The following is a 22,239-nucleotide window of genomic DNA, read 5'->3' on the forward strand; positions in this document are numbered from 1 at the left end:
AAAGCAAATGTACAACAGAGAACATTTGTTTAGCTTGTGTTCTGAAACTGAATGTGCTTAACTTGCTGCTCCTAAGTAAAAGCCCCTATTTTAAACAGGTACTTGTTCTTTTTCAGCAGTTTCCATGCATGCAAAGATGAGACAGTATTTGCTCTATTTTTAACCATCTGACCGCATGATATGTGATCAAGGGCTGCTTGATATGAGCTCCAGAACACTGAAGGTCACAGCTTTATTTACCTATCAGCCCTAGAAAGGGAACAAAGTGGAAGGCAGCAGAAGGAAGAAAGACAAAAGACCAAGTTAAATTCCATTTCAGAGGCATTTATTGAATTATAAAGAACCTGTCAGCTCCACCATATTTACAAAAGGTTTTCAAGAGAATTCTAGAGCTACTTGCTACTGAACCATAAGTTAAAATGTGTAAGAAAATCCAAATCAACCACATCCCTCATGTCAACTGTAGAGATGCTGGCTACCCTTACAAGACTTGGAGGCACCGATGCATATTCAAACATGGAGAAAATTGTTTTCCACCCACTGATTTGTAAAGCTACCAACAGCAAGGTCCTCTTTTCCTCTAATATAGTTATACCCGAAAGCCAGGCATTCTTCCTAATACAACTGCTAAAAGCTGGTTTATTTTCAATATAAATTTGATTCATAAAACACAGATAATTATAAAATTATTTAGAAACAAGAAGTGCAAGGTGTTGGAATCATCTTGAAGATGAAAGTCTCCAGCTGGTTCCATCCAATACTTTAATGAGTTGGTATTGCTGCCAGATGTGCATGCCAAATCCTGTCATCTTTGGAGTCACAGTGAAAGCAAATGAAGCCCAACCCCCCAGGGCACTAGCCCCATTCCTGCCTCAAGAAGCACTACAGAAACAGTGCCACCTGAAAGCATCACATCACTCTTTTTCAACCATCCAAGGCTCTGAAAGGCTGTTTTCAGTCAATTGCATCACTTCAGCTGCAAAACGAAACATGAATGTTCTTTACACTTATCCACCTTTCTATTCCCCATTGCCAGCCCAGAAGAGATCAGATATCAGTGCTCTTCTTCTGACAGAAAGCATCCCCCAGTTCAGCTGGATTTGTTTCCACATAGATTCCACCTTTGCTTCATATCCTCAAGAAGTCCAACATCATAATACCACATCACCAAAAGGATATAGGCACGTGATCACGTCCTCAGCCCACATCCTGACACATGCTGCTCCTACTGGTGACACGTGGTTGTCTTGTTAATGAATCTGAAGTCATTTTTTTTCTGGGTAATAAACATAATTGAATGTTTAGTGAAAAAAATCTGACCAGTGCCAGCAGTCCTCCCTCACTGCATTGACAAGTATGTTTTGTCATCAACAGTGCAACTCCTTAACACCAATTATCAACTAAGATTTTGAGTCACTATACAGAGAAAGCTAAAAACATAGAAAGTCAAGCAGTATCACAAATATAGTAGTAGGAAAGGCGCTAACAGGGTTTCAGAGAAAAACAGATGGATATCCTGGCTTGTACAAAGGAAAAAGAAAACTACCAGCTTTATGTTTACTACCAGCTTTATTCTTAAGAAAAACAAACAAGTAACTTTGACCCTATTGCGAGGGCAACTAAAACAAAACCCAAGAAAAGCCCAAGCATTGTTCATGTCAGAGAAAGTACTATTAAGTAAAGACATCTTTCATGGAGCTCCTGCCACATTAGCATGAGTTGGTATCTGACCTGGAAAGACTCCCTAGAGTTTGTGTCAGAAGCATAACTTGTCACACTGCTCTTCTCAAAGGAAAAGCCATCTTCACACTTAAAATTAGCTACCAAACTGCTCACAGCAAACAGGAGTTATTCTAAGGTTTCTAGAGAGTATATATACATACTATCATACCAAGGAAACTTATTAGCTTATTGAGATTTGTAGCTGGGCTATGCTGAAAACATACTGATTCAGCTCAAATACTGATAATGGCAATTAAGGTCAAATGTTGAATCATTGTGTCATATTTAGAATTAAAGTAACAATGGTTTCAGATTAGAGAGTGAATTTGGGACTATCTTGACACTGGAACACACTACAGTACACCCACAGTTCAAGCTTAGTACCCAAAGCATTACAGTCACACTCAACAGGAATCAAGCTATGACCATGAGGAGAGCTTTATAGGAAACCACTTTCAGATGCTGTAAAACATCCATCACTGCTAAGCTTGATAGCTACATGAGCTGCATTTAGTAATATACCTTACATGTCCTGTGCAGCATTTCTGCCCAATAGAGAGGTCTACCAACAGTGCCACAGCATTATTACTGTAAAACAGATTTGTCTGTTCTTTGCAACTCAGAAAAGCTTAGAGAGTGGCTTCATATTTCCAGTTTCATTGAGGTTAAAAAAAAAAACCAAAAAAAAAACCCACAATTCTAGCAAGTTTCTCAAATCTCCCGGACATTTTATTTATGTTCCAGAACTGTTAAGGTTGCTCACTGAGCAAGAAAACTTGTACTTAGTTTCCAGCTAAAGTTTGAGTTAAATCCCACTACTGCAAACCAACAAAACACAGTTGTGCAATGGTTTGCAAAGATGGTGCAGGAAGAGGGATACCTTCTAGGTTCCTTAAAAACTGAATGATAGCGTAGTAAAAGATTGTAGTAGCTCTAACAGTCCAAGCATCTCTATAAAATTCACCTCAGGACCATGAGCTGGCCTCGAGGAACCTTTAAATAACAGAAAGTAGAAAGAAGGGTAGATACAATAGAAAGTGTTTGGAAAGACTGAAGGAATTTATACAGAAAAAAGTTGGGTTGGCAATTGATAGAAAAGTCATGTCAGTCTATCAGAGATAAACAGTGTTAGTACCTGCAACTACCTGGAATTAGTAACACAGTAAGATGGTGCTGTACAGTGCTTTTTCCTCCACTAACAGATCAGGTCTAGTAGATGGTAACAACATACCTCTTTATTTCCCCTCCCAGGCCACCATAAAACCTAGATCTCAGTGAAACTGCCCTACAAGTTTCCATTACCTGAATGATGTTATTTCCTTTTTCAGTATCCATAATCTCATGCTGAGATTTGAATTCCAGTTTTTGAAAGGCAGAGGGTTCACTCGCCAAACAGACTCAACTGTCCCTTCTAATTAGTGCTTGAAATTGAGATTTTTTCCACACAGTGCAACCTAGCAGTTATAAATAAATCACTTAACTACCACACACTTGGAAAGTAACTTTGTTAGTCAGTGGGATTTTACTTCTCAGCAGATTTTACTTTCCCTTGATCTTCCACTTTTTTGATGGCAGCCTGGATAGCTTCCTGATCACCCAGAAACTGGTGAGGGCCCAGAGGACGCAGATTCTCATCAAGTTCAAGAAGTATGGGCACACCAGTGGGGAGAGTAACATTGATGATGTCCTTGTCGGAGATGCCTGCCAAAAATAAAAACCAAGAGTTACACCAGTCAACAAGTTCCAAATTGCTTATTTGTTCAGCCTTATTTCTGAGATTAACCAGTCTTAAAGCAGTTAAGAACGTACTTCCAGCCTCCTTCAGCAACAGCAGCTATTCAAGGATCAGTTCCCATTCCCAGCTAGATACAACTTGGTTAGTGCTCTAAGAACAGCTATAGGAGGGAATTTCCAACAACCTGAAGACAGTTTCTTCCTCACTGGTATACACATGAACTGAAGAGGGGGAGACTGCCCTGGAGAGTGTATATATATATTATAATAGATATATATTTTTTTAAATATAGGACAATTTAAGCATAGATTTTCTACATCTTCTCAAATAATACACACAAAATTCAAGAGGATTAGAGTCAACATGTATTATCCCAACATAAAAAGGCCAAACAGGAGCAGTCAATACAAACGTCTTCTTTAAAGATACAGGATACTAAGGTTAATTTTTCCTCTTAACTTTTAAGAAGTAATGACCAAAGTTTATTTCTCAAAGTGAAAGTCTGCTGTTGTGTAATAGAGCAGTTTCAATAACTCAGAAAAAGTGCACTATTAAGCTTCTAAAACTACGACACCACATGAACTAGACTTAAAAACAAGAAGAAAAGTCTCTCAAGACAGCTGACAAAACAGGTGGCTCTCAGAACAGGAGTGTAAACTTACCAGTGATTTTCACATCAAGGAGAAAAAGCAGAGCCAACACATACATAGAAAAACAAAGTCTAGCCACTTAGCCACAGTGGTATGACATCAGGTCAAAAACAAAAGTAATCATGAGGTGACAGTAATTTTATGCTGCTGCTACAAGACTACACAAACAAACCTTTTGCAGTGACCTATTCCTGTTTTGGTTGGACTGAGAAATCAGTTTAGCTGCAAATCAGCACTTCATTTCAGAAGGGAGCAAGAAAAACATATAAACCTTGCAAGATGTTTATATCTTGTTTTGTATTGAGCTATCAGTACCAAAACAAGTCACACACTCTGCCAGTCTAATCAATCTATATAAAAGGGTAAATAATTCATCTATGAATAGAATCGCAGACCTACATAAAAGCACTAAAGGAGCCTATCACGTTTAGAACTATACAGAAGTCAATGAGGAAAACAGAATCCATTCACCAGGGCACAAGCATTTTTTCCTCAAGAAATTTGGTTTATGGAACAAGCAGCCAAAGCTGTCCAAGTTCTTATTTCCAGGATTCTTAAAACACAGATTTTATCATTCAAATGTCATCATGTACCCACAGGGAATCTGGCCCTAGGAAGTGTTCTGCCCACCTCTGAAATTCAGCCTCCCAGACTAAACCATAGAGATTTAAACAAAACAGATGAAGTCACACAGGAGAACTTAGGCTAACCACAGAATGTGGTCAGCAGGCAGGATATTTAAAGGTTTGCTCTAAAGCTGGATTAAAGAAGTAGCTGTTGCTGGATGGTTTCAGAGACATTTTACCCTTTCTACAGAACACAGTGACCACACCAATGTCAACTAGTGTTGATGTACAAAGCAGGAGTACAGCCTGGGATAAACAAGTTGCAGCAAGCACTTGGTTTTTCTCCCTTGAATTTGTATTTGCAGAGCACTTTTCCTCAGGAAACAAAACGTCCATCAGACTTGCCATACAAACTCCTCAGTTGCAGGAAAAATGCCCAGAGAACACTCCCTAACAGCCTAAGAAGACAGTAAGGAGATCACTTCTTACCACTCTGGTCATTCCAAGAGCAAGCTAAACTGCTATCCAGTTACTTCATGAGCTGTAACTATAGCACAGTGACCTTTTCTTGCACTTCACCTGACCTGGACAGTGTCACAACCACATTACATCTCACATGGGAAGAAGGGTAACTAGGTTGCTAGAATCAGTCTTCTCCTGAGAAGGTTTAAAACTAAAGTCCTGCCTACTTAAAATTACGAGAACACACACTGCCAAAGCATTCAGGGAGTCTTCTTCAGGACACCAAACCAGTCAACCCATTCTTTAAGCAGATACTTCCCACGTTATCTCTTGAGCACCTTTTAAACATCGTTCCTTAACAGCATCTGTACAGCAGGAAGCAATTACATACATGATCATTATAAGGATCTTAGACAATTCACAGAGAAGTGCTTTCAAAGTCATGTTCAGAATTCTTTCCCAGCTCACTTAATTGATTTAATTAACTCATTTAATTCTTTCCAGCTTCATTTCATTGAACCAGATGATCAATCACAGGCTACTTCTTTTTAAAAATGTGTGAAATACACAATGGAGAGACATTTACTTGTAGACAATCTTTTAGGATTAACTGATCAGATTTATTATGAAGTACATTTCTCCATGACACTCTACAAGCTTGAGAAATCCACCTCTGTTTGCCCATTCAGTGCTCTGAAACACTTGCACTCTGCAAAGCCCTAAACAGGCAAACCCTATTAGGTTTAATAATGAGCACACAAAGCCATTTCTTGCAAGAGTTGGTTCAGCATCTATCTCCTTCTCACCTGTTCTTAAGTTTTCTTTCTGTTTTTACAGTCTGAGGAACACAAGAACAACTATATTCTGAAGAGCTGGATTAAATTCTTGATTGAAAACTTGGCTATATAGCAGAGCCTTGAGGGTGGCAATCAATGGTCTAAGGACAAACTGAAGGCCAGTAACAAGCAGCATATCCCAGGGGCTGGATCTAGGCCTGTCTAACATTAGCAATATAGATGATGGAGCAGAGCATAACCTCGCTAGCTGTGAAAGTGAGGAAACTGGGAGGCTGATGTACCAGAAGGCCTTGAAGCTATTCAAAGGGATCTCAAACAGGCTGGAGAAACAGGTTAACAGTCACCAAGTTCAACACAAAGTGCAAAATCCTGCACTTGGGGAAAAACAGCCCCAAGCACCAGGGCACGATGGGGAGCATCAAGCTAGGAAGCAGCTCTACAAAAAGGAACTGTGGTCCTGGTGGACACCAAGTTGAGCATAAGCCACAATGTGTTCTTGATGCTAGGAAGGCTAAGGGTATCCTGGACTGCATTAGGTAAAGCACTGCCAACAGGTCAAGAGGTGATCCTTCCCCTCTACACAGGTGGTGAGGCTTCACCTAGAATCCTGCATCTGCTGCCAGGTTACCTAGTATAAGAGACATGGACAGACTGGAAGGAGTCCAACAAAGGGCAGCAGATACAGTTGAGGGGCTGAAGCATTTCATCTCTCCTCTAATGAAAGGAGGAAAGAGCTGGGACTGTAGTCTGGATAACAGAAGGCTCAGAGAATCTTTGTCTATAAATACCTGAAGGGAAGGTGCAAAGACGAAGCCAGGCTCCTTTCAGTGATACCCAATCCCAAGGCAAGATGCAGTGGGCACAAAGTGAAGCACACAGTAGGATCCCCCTGAAAACAAGGCAGCACTTCTATGCTGTGTGGAGCACTGACACAGGTAGCTCAGATGTTACAGAGTCTCTTCCATTGGGAATCTTCAAAGTCCATCTGGACATGGGCTCTGGGTGCTTGTCTGAGTAGGACTTGAACCAGATGGACCCAGAGGGCAACTCCAACTTCAGCCATCCTGCAAACAGCTATTGAGAACAGCTACACCCTTCCTCCCTTTCATGTCAACTACACTTGATTCATCTCACAAAACACATGGGATCATACACCTAAAATTCAGTCACAAAGGGCTCAGTCTAGAACAGCCACTCTGTGGTTGGGATCCAAATCAGTTCCTCATATCCCTCCCACAAACTTAGACTAAAGCATCAGTATTTTCATTAAGTTAAACACCCCGGACCAGATTCTGCCCTCCTTAAATGGATACCAGCTGCTTGCAAGCTGGCAGAGGACCTGCTTCAGTAACATGGAAATAGGCAAAGTGTTACAATTCAGCTCTTGAACTCTACAGCATTTAAAGTCACTGTGCACATTTGAAGGCAAGAAGGAAGACTGGTGGGCTACTGCCACAGCTGCAGCATATTATCCACATCTGTTTCACCCTTATGCCTGCCAAGCTTCCCTCCTGTGTCATTACATGAACTGATCTTGATCATGGCCTGAATTTTACAGTGGTCATTACTGAGACCACTCCCAAATGAGATTGTGTAGGAAAACAAACCGTGAATCTAAAGTACTCTGATTCAGCCAAGAAATCACAGCCTGCCATAAACTCCTGAAGATTTAACATGCTGAAAGAGACATCAGATCTGCTATTACCAACATTATCTGTCACCTATACAGCTAGGGCAAAAAATGCCCAGAAGTCTTCAGCAGAGATTCATGCTGTACTTCCATAGCTGTTTATCTATTTATTGCTGTTTTCACCAAAGTAGAGGCCAAGTTTGCTCATACAAATGCTCAAGCTCAAGGAAAACAGCAGAAACAGGATGAGTTAGAGGAAGATACAAGTACATCTTTCAGCAGAACTGATGGATCATAACAAGTTGATTTCTCTTAACTGCCCCTGGGCACCACAATCACATAAGCAGCATTTCCTTAAGAACATCAGCCTGCAAACATCAGCAAAATAACCTTACTAGGTAGTCCTCGAGGACTCAAGCCTGCCCCAGGAATCACAATGCACAGCTCCAGCACTTAAACTAATGGACCCATAGTAGAGCAAAAAAGCAAGTCCTTGAGGGCAATGCTCTCCCTGCTCATCTTCCCATTCATCAGCCTGCCCACAAGCACAGCTGCAGAGCTGTCCTATCTGTGACCTCAAAATGCCAAGCACAAGGTGTGGAACAGCCACATCTTTCCTCAGATAGATAACCCCTACCCTCCTGAACAACTGTTTTCCCCTGAATAATTGCATGACAAGGCTCAGTGATGTGACCACCACACCATATCCAAGAGATGCATCCAAGAAGCTTATTTAGTAGATTCTAGCAACTGGTATTTTCACGATCAGTAGGAAATCTAGCACTCAGAAATGATGTTAACCAAATGAGTCTGACGGTGTTATTTTACATGTCCTCATTGACTTCTTGTTGCCAGTGCTCTTTCAGTGCAAATACATGGTATGTCATGAAAGGAGAATGCACTGTGTAAGAAGCAAGTTACAGGTCAGTCAGTGCTCGCAGTGTCACAGAACAAAAAGTTACTGAGACCTGACACTTGCACTGGCAAGCAGACAACTCTCAGAGGAAGAACATGTTGTAAAGAACTTTTCCATCCCTGACAGCATGAAGTGAAAGCCATTTCTTGGCTTTACCAGCTTTTAATTGTGCCAGTGAGCTCTAACATTGCATAGATCACCTGGAGATAAAGCAAAGTGCTCTGAAAGCTCCACTCAGCAAAGGAACCAAAGAGCAAGCTCTCAGCAGCTGCTGTTTCTCATCTGAGCACACAACAGTACCATGCAGTTTGGGTTAAATACTGTTTACAGCAAAATCATTGCAGTTTCCCTTCTAAATCATCTCACAGACAAACTGTGACATCCTACAGACAGATCCTACATTTATCCTGTTGAGTTCTACTCTGAGCACTGAGAAAAACAAAATCCAAACCTACAATCAAACCCTTGTTAGCCTGACATTCTGCTGCTCTGGTTTTTTTGTGTGTGTGCAAGTGGAAAACCACCATAATTCAAGCTCTTTTTACCAATTAACAAGGAGAACATTCAGATTCAGAGAACCGCAGGCCTGTTTCAAAAGAAAAGTCCCCGAAACAGGAACTTCAAGGATAACCTGAGAAATCTGAGAGAAGTTTCATTCCATAAACACTGCAGTTATTTCATCAAGTCAAGTAGAAAGAAAACATATAGTGCCATTTAAAATTTGAGCTACAGTTTCAATTATTAACTTAGTAGTAAGGCAACCCAATCACTCATTTAGGAATGATGTTCAAGGCATCTGAAGCCTGTTTTCTCACTGAAATCTCTCACAGAAATACCACAGCTCCAGCTGAGACACAGGAACTGAGATGCCACCCTTAAGGATAGCACATATTAAGCGTATCATGGAAAGTTCATGTAAAGTAAAGCCCAGTTCACAGTGGGTGTTACAATAACAACAAGCTAACAAGCTTTGAGCACTCTTACATCAGGACCAGCTCCAGAGTAGCTGACTGCAATCAAAACTGGCTGAAACAGCCTTCCTCCAGCATCCAAGTCATCTGCATCCTAATGTCATTGCCTCTGGGGTTCCAGAAACCAGCTAGGTTTCTCATTCTCTGGGCTTCTGAATCCTACTAGAGCATCAGCAGCACTGACTGTTCTAGCAATGCCTGAACGCAAAAAGTGCATGGCAGTCACAGCTATAGAGGTACACAAAGGATTAGGAAAAACTGAATGGGCACAATTCAGTCTTGCAACTGTATTTCTAACAGGCTGTTCTTGTACATGTGCAGTCACTAAACTCTGTTCTACCCATGAAGAAGTTACTGTAGCCTGTCTCCTAGTTCAGAATAGCTTATTTTAGATGTCATTTCATTAGGGTACTATGGTTTGGCTGTGGTTGGACTTTATTATCTTCCAGGTCTTTTTTAACCTGGTTAATTCTATGATTCTATGATTATAAAGAGGTGGGAGGGAAGGAAGACTCATAATGACTTAACAGCAAGCTGCATCTTTTCCAGGTCCCAGATAATCAACCAACTAGCTCAGCTGTTACTGGTAGGCATCTTCTATATAGGGAAATAACATAAGCTTTAGTAAGTACCTACCCTCTACAGAAGTTTATGTCACAGCAGCTTTTTTAAGTAAAGAATCAGCAATGAAGCCTCAAATGTAGTCACAAATGTCTCCCACAACCCATGACAGTTTATTCTTCTACAGCATTACTGCACTGCTTGTTTAATAAACAGACTGCGACTTCAACCCTTCTGACAAAACAGCTGAGTAAATGCAAAAAAAACCCACACAATGAAAGAGGCTGTACCTAGACTAACTAGAAAATTTAGCTTGAATACACTTGTTTAAAATGAACACTGGAAAGCTAAGGGACTGAATGCAGTGCTCCTCAGCTACAATAAACCAACTGATTGTTCCTCATCCCCTTCACCCCAGTTTGATTTCTGCTCCAATAGGCCAACACTTCTTTGTAGGCCACAGACATTTAACATTACATTGTCCAGATGAGCAACACATGCCATAGAGCAAGATGCAAAACTACACACAGGTGAGTAAGAAGATGAGGAAGAGCCTTACCTTCCAAATGCTTGAGCAGCGCCCTGCTGCTGTTGCCATGAGCAGATATAAGGATCATTTTACCACTTTTGAGTTCTGGCACTATCTTTTCATTCCAATAGGGAAGGAGTCTATCAAGCACATCTTTTAGACTTTCAGCCTTCGGAAGGTTATCCTGAGACACATCGCTGCATTTGTATCGACGGTCATTGTATATCTCTTCATAGTAGGGATGCGACTCAGTTATGGGAGGTGGAGTAACATCATAGCTTCTCCTCCATATTTTCACTTGCTCTTCTCCATGATTCAGAGCCATTTCTGCTCTGTTGAGACCAATCAACGCACCATAGTGGCGTTCATTCAGTCTCCAAGAACTCTGGATGGGGACCCACTCCTGGCCCATCTCTTCCAGGATCAGCCATGCAGTGTGGATGGAGCGGCTGAGTACAGAGGTGAAGACAAGGTCAAACTCAAAGCCCAGAGCTTTAAGCTGTCTGCCACAGTTTCGAGCTTCCTTTATTCCATCACTGCTCAGCTTCTGGTCCACCCAACTGCAGAAGCGATTCTCCTTGTTCCAGGCTCCTTCCCCATGCCTCAGGAGAACAAGCTTGTACTTAGTCATTTTGGTTGCAGCTTGGCACAGGTGACTGGTCTGGCATCTAACAATGAGGCATCTGGGATAAAGGAGACATACAAACACAACCCACATATATTACTGCTTGTAATGCATTATTACAGCAAAGAGCAGACTGCTATCAGGATCAAAACAACCAAAGCAGCCTGATTCTGCTAAATGTTTTCACCTGAGAGGTCTCCTGGGTTTGAACTTCTCTCCATCCTCAAACATACAGAAAACACCATTCTCCACCTAGCTGGTTGGGACATGCCCACCTAACCAATTAATTAGTGGTAAACAGCACAAAATTGCAGAATCCCAGTGGCTGGAAGGGACCTCTGGAGATCATCCAGCCCAACCTTAATCCACACAAGCTATTCCTGCCTACAGATTTCCTTTGAGCACTTAAGGAGAACCTCACTCAAATCAGTGGTTCCCAACCAACAAAGCAAACCTCACTTGTAGTGGTAACTCATTACGGCATTAGAGGTAAAGATACAGAGCTGCCAAGCTTGTAACAGATGCCCAGCCCCACACCACCTCTGATGGAATGCAGGCACAAGCCAGTAACCAAGTAGACTTTAAAGCCATTTTCCCTTTTTTTCCCCTCCTTATAAACTAGGATTAATGTTATTACATTTGCTGTAGCTGCACATGGCATACTTTCTGAACTCATTAAATACAGCTATGCATTTTTAAGGTTAGGCAGCATCTACACCAGTGGAAGATGGAAAAATGAGCTCTGGGTTGTCCTCAGTGTGCACTGGACTAAACACTCAAACTCTTCCAGTGTAGCCAAACATATTCTAGTCAACTGTGTTACATCTGAGAAATCTAAGAGCACTACAGTCCTGGAAGCCCCATGTGTTCACCCTGACCCAGGATATCACAGAATATAAAGGAAAGGACAGAAAGAGAGAGGAAAAACTCAACACTGCTCTCACCAGAAGACTGTAGTATTATCACTGGGTACTAGATTAGACAGTTGGACAAGATGATCCTAGTGGTCTTTTCCAGCCTTTAAGAGTCTAGTCTCAAAACCAGTCTAAGGACTGATTTCTGTATATAGAACTTAGTATTTCCAGAAATTAAATGTCTATTGGAACTTCCATTATCTGAAATCAGTTGGAGATGCTTCAATCCCACTCCAAGTGTCTCAAATTTGATCCCCCTAAATATAAGATCTGTAGTACAGGTTAGACCCACACAACCCAGATTTTGGGAAGCATCCACCACAACATCAGCACTCATCCTCACAACATGGACATTTATTTAAAAGCATAGACTTTTCAGGAGTATATATTCCACCTCTGTGTCTAGGAAGATCATGGAACAGATCCTCCTGGAAGCTATGTTAAAGCACATGCAAGATGAGGTGATCTGAGATAGCCAGCACAGCTTCACTAAGGGCTGGCCATGCCTCACCATGCTGGTAGCCTACAGTGGAAAGATGGCAGAGAGTAGACAAAGGTAGAGCAACTGATGTTATCTACCTGGATTTCTGCAAGGCTTTTGATATGGTCCCACACCACATCCTTGTCTCTAAATTGGAGAGAGAAGTTTGGACTATTCAGTGGGTAAGGAATTGGTCAGATGGTTACAGCCAGAAGATTGTGGTCAGCAGCTCTACATCCAGGTGGAGGCCGGTGATGAGTGGTGTCCCCCAGGGAACAGCCATGGGACCGGTGCTTTTACCATCTTTATCAAAGACCTAGACAGTGAGATTGAGTGTACCCTCAGCAAGTTTGCAGATGACACTAAGCTGAGTGGTGCAGCTGATGCAACAGAAGGAAGGGATGCCATCCAAAGGGACCTGAACAAGCTTGAGAAGTGGATTTATGTAAACCTGATGGGGCTTGAGATCAAGCACAAAGCACCACACTTGGATCAGAGCAATCCCAGATGTGTCTATAGCCTGGGAAAAGAACTCATTGAGAGTCAGCCACCTCACCTTCTCAAATCCTCCCCCCATTCTCTCTCCCAGGAATGAGGTCTCAACTTTATCTTCTCCAAAATAACTAACCCCTAGATTCCTTCACCAGCCCTTATTAAATCTCATTTCCTGATCCTCTCATCAGCTTCACTGGTCTTCTCTGCATACACCCAAACTCACTACTACGCTCCTTTGTGGTGAGAAGCACAGAACTGAACACTTCAAGGTGTGGTCTCTCAAGTACAGAAGTGAAAAAGTTACTGGCCCTGTCCTGCTGGCCACACTATTTTTGATGCAGGCCAGGATATAATCAGCCTTCTCAGTCAAACACACCACAGGCTCATGTTCCATTGGCTGTCAATCAGCATTCCCAGGTCATCTGCTAGGGGCAATATTCCATCTACCTTCCCCTAGTCTATACCACAGCACGAAGTTATGACCCATGCAGGATCCACCGCTTACACTTGCTCAATTTCACATGCCTACATGCAGTCCTTTTATCCAGCCTACACAGAACCCCTCCACAAGTCAGATCAACAGTCCTGCCTTAGTATTGACCACAAGCTTAGCAGACATGCACTCAATACCCTCCATTCAGATCAGTGATAAGAGTGTTAAACAAAATCAGCCCCAAGACTGATCTCTACTGAACACCACTGATGATCAGCCACTAATTGGATTTTAACTCCACTTACCCTTTGGGCCTAGCCATTCAGTCAGTTCTTCACCCAGCAGCCTGTTCACCTGCCATGAGCAGACAGTTTCTCCAGGAAAATACTGAGGCAAATGGTGTCCAACACTATACTACAATCCAGGTAAACATCAGCAGCCTTTACCTCATCTACTAAGCAGGTCATCTTGTCATGGAAGGAGATCAGGTTAGTCAGGCAGGACCTGCTCTTCCTAAATCCACACTGACTGCTTCTGATCACTAAGTTGTCCCACACATGCCATGTGATGGCATTCAAGATGATCTGTTCCATAATCTCCCCTGGTACTGAGGCCAGACTGACAGGTCTGCAATTGCCTGGATCCTTCTTCCCACACTTCTTGCAGATCAGTTACATTAACCAACATCCAGTCAGCTGAGACCTCCCCAGCTACCCAGGACCAAAGGTAAATTACTGCGCATACTTTGTGGAGCACCTCTACCAGCCCCTTCAGTTGGAATGCCATCCAGACCTGGAGACTTAAGAACATACAAAAGATACAGTAGGTCACCCCTTTGTATTACAGGGACTTCATTCCCTGTCAGTTTTTCAACTCAGGGGGCTGGGTACCCTGCAAACAACTGACCTTAAAAATACTGAGGCAACAAATGCATTAAGCATCCCAACCTTATATTTCATCACTACATTACCACTCACATCCAATAAGTAATCAAGATTCTCTTTAATCTTCTTTTTGCTGATGATATATTTACAGAATCACTTAATCTTCTTTAACTGCACTAGTCAAATTGAATTCTAGCTGGGCTTTGGCCCTTACAATTTCATCTCTACACAGCTTGACAACAGCTGTATCATCCTATGTTTCCTGCTCCTTCTTCCGCAGTTCATAGAATTTTCCACCCTGAATTCCCAAATAAGTCCTACTCAGCTAGGCCAGACTTCCCTCCCACCAGCTTGACTTTGAGAGCACCTGAGATCACCTGCTTCTGCACTTTACCTTTCAAAACCACTTTCAAAGGACTTCTGTCAGCCAGGTCTCCAAACAGGCTGAAAAGTACCCTGTAGAAATTCAGTGTGAGAGTTCTGCTAACCATCTTTCTTCACCAAGGATCATTTCATGATTGCTGCACCTGAGGCAGCCTCCAACCATCACATCAGTCCTTCCTTGCTCCCAAACAGCAGGCGACTTCCCTAGTGAGCTCACTCATCACCTGCATCATCCACACATACCAAGAATCCCTGAGATCTTCTCCCTTGTATTTCACTTCCAGCAGTCACGACAACAAGGGCTAGCAATCGTAAGACTTCTACTTGCTTACAGAACATCACACCTACCTCTCCATCTTACCTAGATGGTCTATGATAGACCTCACCATAATATCAGCCTTACATCAGCATCACTCGCTTCATACAGTGGAAGTACTCCCTAACACATAGGGCTACCCCACCTCATCTCCTTCCCTAAATCTCTTCAAGAGTTCTAACCCAGCTCTACAGGCATACGAGTCATTCCACCATGTCTCAATGAGGTCAATTATATCATAGCCCTGAGATTTAACTATGATATCCAATCTTTTTTTCCCCCCCCAAGTCATATGATTTGCGTAGAGGTGCATAAGCTGGGTTCCCAATGAAAATATTTTGTTGGATGAAGTAGCTGGAATTACTTTGTGCTGCAGGTGTTTCCCTGAAGACTCTGACCACCCTCCCAGCCCTGGGCACCTGCTGCTGGCACTGGCATCAAACCAATCAGCCCAGTGGACTGAAGTTCCCCCACCTTAGCAGCTTTAGTTTAAAGTCCTCTTCATCAGCTTGACAAGCCTGTAAGCAGAGATGCTCTTCCTCACCTCTGACAGACAGACCCCATCAGTTCCAGCAGGTTTATCAGAGCCCTAAAGTATAAAATAAAAATCTAACAGGCTAGGTTAGCAAAAGGGCACCTCTTATCTCCACAGGATAAAGTCCCCTACTGTTACCACCCATTGCTGTTTCTTGTTTGGACAGGTCATTATATGGGGAACAGATCAAGCTGACTTAGTCAATACCTACTTCTCCCCAACACAACAGGTCCTTCTCCTACAGTCCAGCAGTTCAGGGGCACCTCATACATTGCAGAAAGCCTCTTGCTCCTGTTGACCCTTACTGTAATACTTATATTTGTGTTTTCAGCTTTACTCTCTTCTGTGTGATCTTGAGGGGAAGTTTCTGGCTGTGAGTTCATGGCAGAACACACATGGAACCACCTGCCTCTCTCCTCATCTTTCCTGCCAGCACACAGCCCTATTACCTCTTCCTGCAGCCGGTCCTCCACCTGGGCACACCTTTTGCAGGCATGTTTGGTAGGTGGAAGAGACAGCCCAGTTGGAGCTGCAGCCTTTAAGTCCAATATCCCATCTAGGCAATGACAACCACACAAACTGCAGCAAACAAACAGGATACACAAACCTCCACACCCTTCTTGTTCCTGTTTGCCATCACGAGCACTTCCCAGAGCTGCCTTTTCTAGGGTTGGTGTTGGCTACCCAAGCCTCATCAGTTTCTTGCAAGAGCTGGCAGCTTCTGGCAGTCCTCACTGCTATCCTGGGGCTCACACAGCTCAGGAAACCGCTCTACACACCACAGTCCATTGCTTAGCAAACTGACCAGCTCCAGAACAGGATGCCTTGCCATGTGAAAGAAGATTCTCACAATGACACAATACAACAGCTCCCACAGCTCTAACTTCTGACCACCGCTACAGCTTAGCTTTACATAACCTCTGAGGACTACCACAGTTTCACCTGCATGCAAACAACTAGTAAATACAACAGACAATATTCTGTGATCTCACACAAGCAGCAGCATCTCAGATGAAATCCTTTGTACATTTCACAAGGCCACCTTCAGACCCAAGGCAAAAAAACAAGATCCAACAATAGAGGTGCACCTGTTCACATATGCTCCTATTTGGGTACTTCAGCCTAAAGCTTAAGATCATCTGGGGACAATAAACTCCAGTTCAGCTGTACAAAAAAAATTAAGCAAAACCACCACTCTGAAACAAGTTTAGAGAGAACTGGCAGACACCAGGTTGTTTAAATATCAGGCTACTTATGGAAGCATTTAAATGAAAAGCCTCAGAGCAACAACACATGGAAATAATCCTACTCACCTTTCCTATAGCAAAGGAATAACGTGCACAAATCCCAGCGGAGACTTGCAAGCTACTCTTTCCACACAGAGCACCAGGAGCTCTGTTAGCTACCTGCAGAAAGGGAACAAACAGCCAATGCTCACATAGAAACAACACAAGTGCAAATGTTACACTAATCACAATTTGTTTCCAGAGCTAGAAGAAAGCTGAGCACAAACCCCTTGTATGGGCTGGGAAAGCTACCCATTTCCCTCTCCCAAAAAGATGCAAACGAACAACTCCTGCTATTCCAACAAAGGAAAGTTATTTGTCTCCTAATGCCGCAGGACATCATTTGCTTCCCAAGATTCGTTTAGACTGCAATAACTGCAGCTCTGCCGTGCTGAAAACTACTAGAAACTCCAGGACTTGCTGAAGGATGCAGACAGCAGAACGGGGCCAAACAACACAGAGGCATTATGGAGACCTAGCTCTGCACATCAGAGATAGCTGCTCAGGATGACCTCTTATCTCGGCAGAGCGATCAGCCCAGCAAGGCTTTAAGGTTTAGCTTCCACGACAAGCTCACCTGGCTCGATGCTCCACCAAAGCCCGTTGTGATGCAGCTGCCTCCGGGCCTCCCTTAAGGAAAGACAGGGTCACCAGAGCGCACACCGTGCCTCACCGCCTCCCTCTCGCAGCCCCCACCGTCCCTCACAGACCCCGCTCCCCATCACAGCCAAGGCGGCCATCTCCGCACCCCTCACCCCGCCTTGGGGTGGCCGGGCCCTAAACCCCTCCCGCTGGTTGAACTCCCCGAGCTGCCCCCACCGCACAACCGTTACCCGCCCTCTCCCCGCGGCTCCATCACATCAGCGGCCGCAATCCCAGCAGCCTCACCCGGATAGCAGCAACGGGCTGCGGCCAGTCCGCAACGCCACAGTCGCGCTCCGAACCCGACCCGTCACCCCACCCCGCCGCCGGAAAGCCAGTGTCCCCCGAGCCGCCTAATAAACCCCCGGCGTCCGCGCGTCCGTGACGCCTGGGCCGAAGCTGAGGATGTGACTGGCCGGCACGGAGGATGGGCACCGCCGGGAGCCAGTGGAATTGCGTCTGCGGGAGAGTGGGCGGGCACAGCAGCTTGGCGTCGGCCGGAAGCAGGGGCAGGTCGGAGGGCGGGGGGATTCCTTTGCTTCGTGCTTCAGGGATGTGTGGTGTTGATGAGCGTGGGGCTGGTGCGTATGGTGCGAGAACCAGAGCCACCACAAACGGCAGCTCCAAAGTCAGCACTACCAGCACCTCTTACGTGCTCAGAGGCAGTCACAAGCACGGGTCACCAGGCTGCAACCTGAGCCTCAGACAGTCGATAGAATTATCTCCAATAGTCCTCAACGAAGCTCATTTCATTAGCGTGGCAAAAGCAGCCAAACAACATGATTTCAAGCTCCAAGTCCAAGCTGCATCCTGTTCAGGGCTCTTGCAGACAGCTCCACTCCTCTGGCAGCTATTATCTAGCAGCTGGCAGTGTTTGTCAGGGTCTCTGCTCTGGAACCCTTCCAGGCCGTAGCAGATGCTTTTAAGCTGGAATGTTTATAGTTGAAGCGGTCTAGGAAACTCCCTCAGCACCTCAGCTTCTGCTTGGGCAGCAAAGCAACTGCATCATTCCAAAGGACGGCCAGAAGCTGAGCAAGGCAGCACGAAAGAAAACAGAATGGAGGGAGGAAAGGCAAATTAATGACTGATGAGAACTGTGGCCAACGGGAGCATTCTCTGCTGATGATGCTCTATGCCCTTGGTACATTTTCTTACAATAGTTCCTTTGTTCAAAGCTAGATCCAGTATTTGCCACAAAACCCTAGTAATTTCCAGAACGCCCTGAGCTCATTGCTTAGCACTACTTGATATACGAGCTGTCTTCCTTAGTAATTCCACCTTCAAAAGAAGCTCCTGTAATCAAAATCCTCATACTTTTTAATAACACTGAAACCTCTCCAAAACTTCCTCTTAGGTGTTTTCCTATACCGCATGAATTTGTGTATTCCCTCCTTAGCTGTGCCCCTCCCTTTCACCCTTGTTTTCTGCCAGGAACATGCCCACTCCTTCTGCCCCACTAATGTGTGGCCAAGGAAACCCCTCCCTTGTTTTTGGATGCATGTACACTCAGGCTGTTTTCAACACTCTGACTGTTTTTCCTCTACAAAAGTTCTAGATGCTCTCTTCTCTCAGGCATTTATCCACACTATTGTTCTCCCACATTTCTAGGGCTGAATCACTTCTGTGCTGCTTATCTGATGGTTATCTTCCATTCAAGGCCAGATTTGTACTGAGAGAGGTATGGGAGTACAACGTACTCCATACAAAGAGATAAATACGCCCTTATTTCCCCTGGAGGACTCCAAACTATTGCCTCCTAAAGCCACTTTGGCTACATCGACTTCCCTGCCCACCACCCCCAGTGCAAATGAAACACAAGCATCATTTCATGATGAAATCAGCTGTAGGGAGGACAGATAGACACCATGTGTTGACTTCCCTATTGTAAGGACAGTGCTGTCCAAGAGGGATATCTCTCTTGAAATACCACAGCCATCGAATTCATCCACGCCTTCAGTCTCCTTGCCTTCATGCCTCAGCTTACTCAGTTAATCTGGTTTAAATGACCACTTTAGTCGCTGCCATCTCAATCACCCTCATTTTTTTTTCCATCCTAGAAAGGCTGCAAGTCCACAAGATATCAATACATTTTCATCCAAGCCTGATCTCTAAACCCACTTGTTTAGCTGAGTCCCATGCAAACGTCCGTGCATTAACACACTGGAAGCTGTTTGCCTTGTCCCTGAAACAACGGCACAGTCCTGTTTGCTTGAACTCCTTCATGCATCTCCCACACACGGAGCTTTGGTCTGTAACACAAGCACTATAAGGCTCCATCAGAGCTCAGAGAGCACTTATTGGGTAAGGACATACCAGTCTTACACCTGTCTTTTTGTTACAGCCACTCACTGCATCTTGCATTCATCAGACAAGTGGTTCTCAACATTTTCTTGGCTCAAACATGCCTATGCGTCAGTAATTTTTCATCACACACCTACCCATTTGCCAGTATATCACACAACCACATCTTGAACCAAGCCTGTTATTAACTAAAACTTGGGGGTAAACCTTACAGAGTAGTGAGTCTTCCTTCATGCACCAATTAGTCTTTAAGCTCCTCTGCATAGGGCCTCTTTCACCTTTTGTTTAATGAGTCCCCTATGCAATCATGCTTTCTTTTGTAAATACAGTGAAGCTTTCATCCTGTTTGGGTATGGAGGAAACAAATAGCTTCACCCCACTGAGTTCTTTCTCATTTAGTCAAAACCAGAAGTATAAAGCCATGTGGAAGGCAAAGTATTCTATTTGTTTTGTTTTGCTTTGCTTCACTTTAACTCCATTGCTTAGGAGGAAAATCTATTCAAATAAAAGGGGAGTGTTTAAGCACTTAAACTAAGCTTGAGTTGGTCACCAGTAATATAGCTTCAGTTAAGTAAATGTAAATGTTCTTTATCATTAGTTCTAAATAAGACTGAAAAGAGGAAAAACACAACACAGCTGTCATTTCATTGTATGCAAAGCAGATAGAGGGAAGCCACTATGGGGGGCATCACACTCCAAAGACAAGCCAGGAAACCAATTTATATAGTCCCTATTACTAGATCCTGGTAATTTTATTCTGAAGTAGTAATTGGTTTTGCTTTGAGGAAAGAAAGAAGTTTCTGGATATGCCCTGGAACACTTTCTGGGAATAATAATAATAATAATAATAATAATAATAATCTGTTTTTCTGAAATCTTAACTTTAAAAGATGTTACATTTTGCATATCCCAAGTTGAAAACATACATATGTAAAAACATACACAAGGAAAACCTTTCATTCTCCATGCCCTCAAAACCATTACAGTAGTATATGGAAACAGCTCTGAGCCACCTTTAGCTGAACGCTGCACCACAACAGGTGCCTTGACACTACAGGAAGGTGCATGGAGCCCAAGGCTGAGGATATTCCTGCAACTTTCCTAGCCCACCTTACAGTCCTAATCCCAAAAGAACTCTAAAATAAGTTCTAAAATAAGTTCTACAAGATTCCAACAGCTGAGAAAATACAATTTCTCACAACCAGTTCTCACTTTTAAACCAAGAAACACATTCCAAAGATTGAGGAAGCTCACTTAAGTACAGATTAATTTATTGTAACAATATCAAAAGTAGGGAAATCTCATGATGAATCTGCCTTTTTTTCTCCCCCCACGATAAACAAAGTGTCACAGACATCAGACGTCAGTAAGAAACTGTCTGGGAAGAGATAATTCAAAAGCGACTCCTATAAAAAAAGCAAGCAGCCGGGTGGTGTCTAGTCAGGGCACGATAAGTTAGGTAAAAAACAGACTGCAGAGAGCTGATACTACAGCATGGCTATGGTACGTGCGAATCTGAGCAAATACAACCAACAGCAATAATAATAATAATAATAATAATAATAATAATAATAATAATAATAATAAAGGGAAGTCCAGTATTTTAGAGAATGGCAAGAACAACAAGCACACAACAGACATGTTCAAGTTTGCTTGTGCTAATGTCCTTCAATTAAACTGAATGGTTCATCTCTAAAGAGCTGCTTAAGACATTTTCCTTCCTTGTTACAGTGTAGGTTAACCAGAAACTTGCTGATGCGTTCGTGGAGAGCTACCTCCATCTACATTTAGTATGTCTGTTGTCTCACAAGCGCTCTAAAAATCAAAGATTTGTTCAGTGCTGCTTTAATTTCCGTGGTATGAGGCTCTCTTGCAGAGACCAGTTTACAAAAAAAGCCTAACTGATGTTTTGGTTTTTTTTAAATGGGAAAAAAAAAAAAAAAAAAAGACTTTCCTGTATAAAAAATCTGTTCAGTGTGTCCTGGTTGGATTAACAGAACGGAGTCACAGTGTTCTACCTTACCGCAACTTGTAGGAATGCAGTGGTGTTGCCCCTGACTTACAAAAGCCAAAAAAAATCATGCTTTTCTTCTACAGGACTGTTTCCCAGGCAACCTTGGGAGTTAAGTCCCTAAATCAACAGCTGTACATCACAAGTTCATTCAGTCTTTACCAACCCCCCCCACTCCATTTCTATTATGAAAAAGCTGCATGAGTGGAAAGGCAGCCAAGACTTGCCTTTCATGCAAACAAATCATGCTTGGATGGGGAGGCAGGATAACCAACTTCATAGAATTTCAATTTTCATCTCATCTTTAGCCTCGAGAAAAGAAGGCTGAGAGGGGATTTGATCTAGATTTATAAATACTTGAGGTGTGGGGGCCATAGTGGTGAGGCTGGTCTC

General features: G+C 43.3%; 1 protein-coding gene across 3 annotated transcripts; it reads right to left on the minus strand.

The window, feature by feature from the left end:
• Nucleotides 1-303: 303 nt before the first annotated feature.
• Nucleotides 304-17,905, minus strand: BPGM (bisphosphoglycerate mutase). Of its 3 annotated transcripts, XM_015864820.2 has the most exons (6): nucleotides 17,781-17,905; nucleotides 17,470-17,522; nucleotides 16,920-17,012; nucleotides 15,546-15,660; nucleotides 10,570-11,222; nucleotides 304-3,423 (listed from the first exon to the last, which is right to left on the minus strand). In XM_015864820.2, exons 5-6 carry the CDS (start codon nucleotides 11,168-11,170, stop codon nucleotides 3,245-3,247), a joined length of 780 nt encoding a protein of 259 aa, XP_015720306.1. In that variant the 5' UTR covers nucleotides 11,171-11,222; nucleotides 15,546-15,660; nucleotides 16,920-17,012; nucleotides 17,470-17,522; nucleotides 17,781-17,905; the 3' UTR covers nucleotides 304-3,244. The 3 variants fall into 3 exon arrangements, with proteins under 3 accessions (XP_015720306.1, XP_015720300.1, XP_015720314.1); XM_015864814.2 differs by lacking the exon at nucleotides 15,546-15,660 and having other exon boundaries at nucleotides 17,781-17,904; XM_015864828.2 differs by lacking the exons at nucleotides 15,546-15,660; nucleotides 16,920-17,012.
• Nucleotides 17,906-22,239: the final 4,334 nt, after the last annotated feature.

The sequence above is a fragment of the Coturnix japonica genome, chromosome 1, assembly GCF_001577835.2.
Source record: "Coturnix japonica isolate 7356 chromosome 1, Coturnix japonica 2.1, whole genome shotgun sequence".
Taxonomy (NCBI): Eukaryota; Metazoa; Chordata; class Aves; order Galliformes; family Phasianidae; genus Coturnix; species Coturnix japonica.